Source organism: Echinococcus granulosus (genome assembly GCF_000524195.1).
Source record: "Echinococcus granulosus chromosome Unknown EG_S00120, whole genome shotgun sequence".
In the NCBI taxonomy this organism is placed as follows: domain Eukaryota; kingdom Metazoa; phylum Platyhelminthes; class Cestoda; order Cyclophyllidea; family Taeniidae; genus Echinococcus; species Echinococcus granulosus.
Genome location: NW_020170500.1, coordinates 65452 through 71563, shown reverse-complemented (window position 1 = coordinate 71563; position 6112 = coordinate 65452). Strand labels below are relative to the sequence as shown.

At 44.1% G+C, this 6112-nt stretch overlaps 1 protein-coding gene across 1 annotated transcript in view; it reads right to left on the bottom strand. All coding sequences in view use genetic code 11, as the record gives it.

Annotated features, from left to right (window-relative positions):
- The window catches only part of EGR_08804 (hypothetical protein), a gene marked incomplete at both ends in the record, with an annotated part of 10150 nt that overhangs the window by 2787 nt on the left and 1251 nt on the right, over positions 1–6112 (bottom strand). Inside the window, 3 exons of the mRNA XM_024498053.1 lie at positions 233–325; positions 405–602; positions 739–1115. Of these exons, the coding sequence (XP_024347525.1) occupies positions 233–325; positions 405–602; positions 739–1115 (668 nt within the window). The remainder of the gene's footprint in view (positions 1–232; positions 326–404; positions 603–738; positions 1116–6112) is intronic.

The window sequence follows — 6112 nt, the reverse complement described above, 5'->3', positions numbered from 1 at the left end:
CAAGTCTGCGTAAACATTGCCTGTCAAACAGTCAGGACAAACGCCAAACACTTGACAACGGGGGAGGCAAGTGGGCCGAGAAATGGGGTGACGGGTGTTGTGGATGACGCTGAAGTTTAAAGCGGAGGCGGCATCATAATCCATCTAGGATAATAGACTGAATTCAGAAGGAAGTCAACCCGTGTCGCTTTAAGGAGTAGGGAGATGAGAAACGATAGAGGTGTCGACTCACGCACAACTGTCACTCTACGTTCGTTTAACATATGACCGTCCATATTTACAACAGCATCCCTTGCACTCGCGTAGGCATAATAGCGTATAATTGCTACAAGACAAAACGAGAAGCAAATTAAACATCAAATTTGATAGTAGGTGTGGAATGTGAAATAAGACAGCACCATAACGCCCGCCATCAAATCTAGCCAAATTGTCCTCCACATAGTACTCCGCCATCTCTCCATATGGTGCGAATAAGTAATGGAGCTCAAATTCCGAGAAGTCCGGTGGAAGATTCCATGCATACACACAGTTCATATTACCATCTCCTAGCACCGGGTCGGTGTGTGTTAAATCGCCCATCACAGGGATTGTCACTCTCGTGTCTAGCAAAGGAAAGCACGTTGCCACTCTCATTGCAAGCACTTTACACACATATATTGAAAAGTAAAATTAAAGGCGGGAAAGAGAGGAGTAACGAATCACGAAAGGTGGCATTTTAGTAATTGATCAGCAATTTACCTGGATTATTCTGACTGCTTGAAATTCCACCGAAAGTAACGGTATGACGAATAGAGGATGGGAAACGAGTAGGTTGCATTGCACCAGAAAGCACTAATCCAGGGACACTAAAATATGTTCTACGAAAAGGATTGCTCAGTATTCCTTGGTTGAGCAGCATTGTTAGGTTGGTCATTGCTTCTAAAGGCGGGTTTTGTTGGACTGGTGATGGTCTAACGTCTTGATTAACAAGAGTGCTCTCACTGGAACTGGATGAAGCAACGATAGCCTCCAACCACTGCGTGAAATCGGAAAATGGTTCAATTGTTGCCCCCTCCTCCTCCCCCACCACCCACTCTTCTCCATGCTCCTCTGGCGATGCATGATTTTCCACAGGCCTGTCTAAAGATTTCAGCATAGCCTACCCACCATCCGTCTTACCACTATCCATAGCTGAAATGTTTGTCAACTTTAATGAGCACAAGCCACACATTTGACTTGAACTACCAGGAAAGAGAACTCAGTAGTGCTCATCTTCCATACATTCAAGTTAGAATTCAAAACAAGGGTCCATTAAAAATGATTCCTGATGAAGAAGCATTCATAGCCTAGCTAACCAGCTCTACTTCTTTTAAGAATTGTCGCCACTGTTAATGATGATGAAATGGAAGGAGGAATCCACTCATGAATCATGAGTAGTCTGTAACTGCTGGGGATGATGCTACTTGCAACTTTAAAGTAGGCGTAAGCAATGCCAAATTTCAGATTGCATTTAGCCATTCAGGACCCATTCGGTGGATGGCTGACAAGCTGAAGCAGAATAGAGAAGGTGAGAGTTAACTGCCACCTGCATGTCCAGTGAGGACCATGGCTTGAAGCACTCTAACTCGTGCATCACTCAGGCAGATTTAAAACAGTTTCCTATCTCAATTGGGCGAAAACGACTGGCTCATATACTGATTTAAAGCAGCATTGGTTGGACGAGGGTAGGAATGGTGGAGGCGACACCATTGAAAACCACTCCCATTTGGTGGTGCTATGCAATTTCGCCTGATTCACCACAGGCTTTCGAGTGAACTGAGAGACAAGTATGTCGACATCACACAATTGCCTAATTCTGTAGACAACAAGGGTAAACATTTCATATTTCTGTCCCATTTGAGTGCTCCTTCATACTTGGGTCATTACACAAGGGCGTACTGTTCAAGGCAAAGTTCGGACTTCATCAATACGGGTGTGGATGGAGTTTGCATCCAAATAGCGAAGGCGGTATCATACAACACTGAATCCAGACGACCCTCTCCACATCACTCCAGTCTTATTACTCCCTCTTTTGAGAAAATAATAACACTAACCTCCCACTGCCGTGGCTTCGCTTTAATGAAACGGGTGTTCCCTGTTCTCATCCTTCTGCGTCCCTCCCCAGTAGAGTGCTCTTTTACCTCTAACCCACTAGAACATGGAATTGTCTCCATGGTCTCACTTATCGTAAATGGAAAAATCAAATGCAATCACAGCAAGAAATTTGACGAGACGCAGTTGATGAGGAAACATGAGAGGTTTGAATCTGAAAGTGTAATCTTAGCACGAAGCACTTCAATGCTTGCACCCACGGGCGTGAATCCACAAATCGTCTGCTTTATCGTGAATTCTGAGCATGGGCTGCATCGGCTAACTCCTTGCCAAAGTAACCGATTTGGAGTGGAGCTACAGAGAAAGTGAGAGCATAGTAGCTGATAGAATGATTCAGGTTTCATTATCTCAAGGCGATGTGAATGCATGACCTATACAATCATACGAATTCTAGCATACGTTTCTGCCACAGCGAATGTAAATGGAGGTGGATGCAAGGCTCCAGGAAGTGGTGGGAATGGTAATCCAATCAGTACGTTTACTCCAGTCGTCTTTATTCACCAACAATGTATGCTCTCAATGCTGTGTCCTTCTTTCCTTCTTTCCCTACACTTTGCTTGGTTTTCTCCTGCACAACAACAAATAAGCTGATTCCACCGGAGCGTGAAACGGGCCGTGTCAGTAAGTCTCCGATTTGTTCAACAGACTAAATCGACCCTGTTTGCAGAAATTGTTCACTCCTCATCCAGCATTGCAATGAATGAGCTCCAGGCCGTGGAAAGCACTGCGTAATTGAGACACAAAATTGTAGAGGGCGTTTAGACAAAGCCAAAAATGTATTGCAAGTTTTCTACTCAATACATGAAACAACTTACAAACCGGAAATTTAATCATCAAGATATTTTCCTGTAATGTGAATTATGAAATAGCTTGCACAAATCAGCATTTGGAACAACCCAAACTGCAGAGGGATGCGACTGCATTTGTGGCTACTATGCCACCTCTAGCTAGGCCTTCTTCCAGTCTCCAAACTCGAAGTGTTGTCCAAGTAAAAGGAAACATGAAAGCATTGTTTACTGCAAGTGGTTGAATTGTGAACCCGTGTTGTGGGTACTCTTCATGTTGTACTTCCGTTTCGCCAATGATCCATAAAATCTCGAATGCATTTTGAGCCTACATTTGTGTGACAATTACGAGGAGATGAATACTAAGTATCAAGCTTGCTAAATGAACCTGAAGGCCCTGAATTTCGCCTATTGATAGGTCCATAACCTTGGGTCGGCTTCAGCTACTACTACTAGTAGAAGTAGATTTTCAAGTAGGATGGCGACAGATTTGGCATCACTTTCAACGTACACTCACCGTTTTATTTTGTGGTGTACTGCAGAGCACTTGATGTACTATGGAAGGTAGCACTTAAAAGTGGAGAGAGATCGGTCTGAATTTCATTACACACAATTCTGAAGCACATGCAGATAGCAGGTATTCTGCGGTCGACCCACTGCAGACGGAAACCTGGCTAGTTCAGCCCAATTTCCGTGCCTACCTCTAGAGGTACTAATTCATGTTGTAAACAAGTCGGAATTGCGTCTAGTGAGCACTGCCTTTGGTTATGTTAATCTGGTTCCATCTCACGGTGGCAAAGGTTGCGGATACGCTGTTGAGGATGGCACATGCAAATTGCACCAGGGTGAGATTTGAAGCTGGAAGAATCAGTGCAAATACAAACGCCTCACTTCTCTAATTGGATGTTCGGTAGAAAAGGAGAGAATACTGTCCTGTGCCAATGGAGATTTCGTGCTTTGGAAACAAACGCCACCGACAAATAGCCACCCGTTGGAATCCACATAGGTCTACTAGATGCCCACTGTACGTCTTTTGCCACCAAAGTGCTAGTGTTTTATTTTGTACTTGCATCTTGCTCATCACCTCAAACAAAGTAGTACAGATGAGGTCAAGCAGCTGCCATCACAATAATATTCATTGAACCACCACACAAACCATTCTCACGCACATGACTCCACATGCTGTGAACGGCTTTAACGCCATCCTCTTCACCTACAGCGTGTGTCGGTCTCCTCTGTACCACCCACCCATCTCAATTTCGCCTAGCCTCGTAGTTCAACATTCCACAATTCGAATGCACTTTCATCCACACATCAGTCTGCCTGTCTGTCACACGCTCTATCAGTGAAATTGAAAAATCAGAAGATGGCAACAACTTTGCTACCACAACTTGACTGGTACAATGCAGACCGTGTGGAAGGTTCAGCTTGACCTCCTCTCCAGCATGTGACAGCATCCATACATTCAAGCGTGAAGTGTACTTGCCGATAATGAATAGGGTCACACGCATTCACCACCTTTTAACAAATTATTCTTCATCAACTACAGCCCTCTATTTGCACTTGGGTGCAAAGAGGAATTAACGCACACCAGGACAAAATGTAGAATGAATCCTTCCACAATAGTAAACAGTGACATTCGGACTGCCCGTACACTTGGTCCAATCATTGCTCCTCTCATTCTATATACTTTATTTATGAAAAACTGATTCAGGCAAGGAGTTTTGACAAGTGGAACTCCGCTGCAAACCGTTACACTCCCCATTATATTTTAATTTGTTCTAACTAAACTTGGCACTTGGATGCATTTAATTGAATGCACTTGGTTGAGCGGTCAGTCACAGGAGGTGATGACGATAACTGGCAGATTAGCATCGCCTCACCTGCAGCATTCGCAATCCGTTGGGCAAATGTCATGCACACACCCCTTCCATTGGCAGCAGCAGGAACTTCCCCCTACTTGCATCACCATTGCCACGACCACTGGTCTTCACAAGTGCTTATCATTCTTCTGCCATTCTTTCTTCATTCAGGTTGGGGAAACGTGAGATATCGGCATAGTGGACTCCCATCGCACCCTTTACAATTTCGATGGTAGAACCCGATACACAAATATGCCTCCGAGGCCGAAAATTCATTGCAGTTGTGGAATTTTGCAATGCGAATGTTGAAGAGAATGGGAAGATTTGGTTAGTGAAAAACAAAACGGATATTAGAGCTCGCGGACTAAAGCATAAACATTCCAAGTGGGTGCATTTTGCAGGCGATTTAAAATGTCCTTCCCAACGTCTCTTACGGCAATTCTGAGTGTACGACAATGGGGAATAATTTACATTGCGCATCGCCGAATGATCCAGTGATTGGACAAGGAAGATGAAAGGAAACGCTCACATTCATAATTCAAAGCTAGTTCTGCAAGAGGTTGTTTATGCTTCGCGTTCAACACTGTGGACCCATCAACGTGCAATATTCCCAATTTACTCTACCCCATACACACTGCCCGTTCAACTTCCCATCCAATTTGAGCAATTTTCTAAAGAGCGCCAAATCTCAGCATTAATGAAATGGAGGTGCGGCATAAGGAGCGACCTAAACACGATCCCGTGTCCCATGACTCACACGATTGTGACAAGAAAGTCAACCATCGGTTTCATGGTTCCAATATAACCTGTCTGTGCGCCCTGATAATAACATGCGCTTTAGTTGGGTGCTGACCCAACCACATGAAACAACACGTCGTATGGTTTAGTATATATATGTAGAAGTTGCTTTCCAGGCCAAGGGCACATGCCCCATAAGCTGATATGATTGGCGCACATTCCAATAGATAGGTTATGTTTTGAGAATGCCAAGTATTTTCGCGTTGGCGATGTCCTTTCAATTGCACCTTATTGGGGTGGTGATTTCGCTTTTGGCTGAAAGCTACAGAGGAGTGGGCCGTAAGTTGCATTCCATTATTTCACATACATCAGCACTCGCACATTTGTTACATCGGTTGACTGCCTCCATTGTACTGATGAGCTGTCTCAATCATAAATTATGAATAGTGTCATTCCATTTCATTGCATCTCCTCACTTTGAAACCCTCATTTTCACCTTATCATAGAGAGTTGCATGCATTCACACTGGTGTGTAGTGGCACTGGCCAAAGAATGACTGACATGTTACACGCATTAAGTGCAGTGAATGGGCATCAC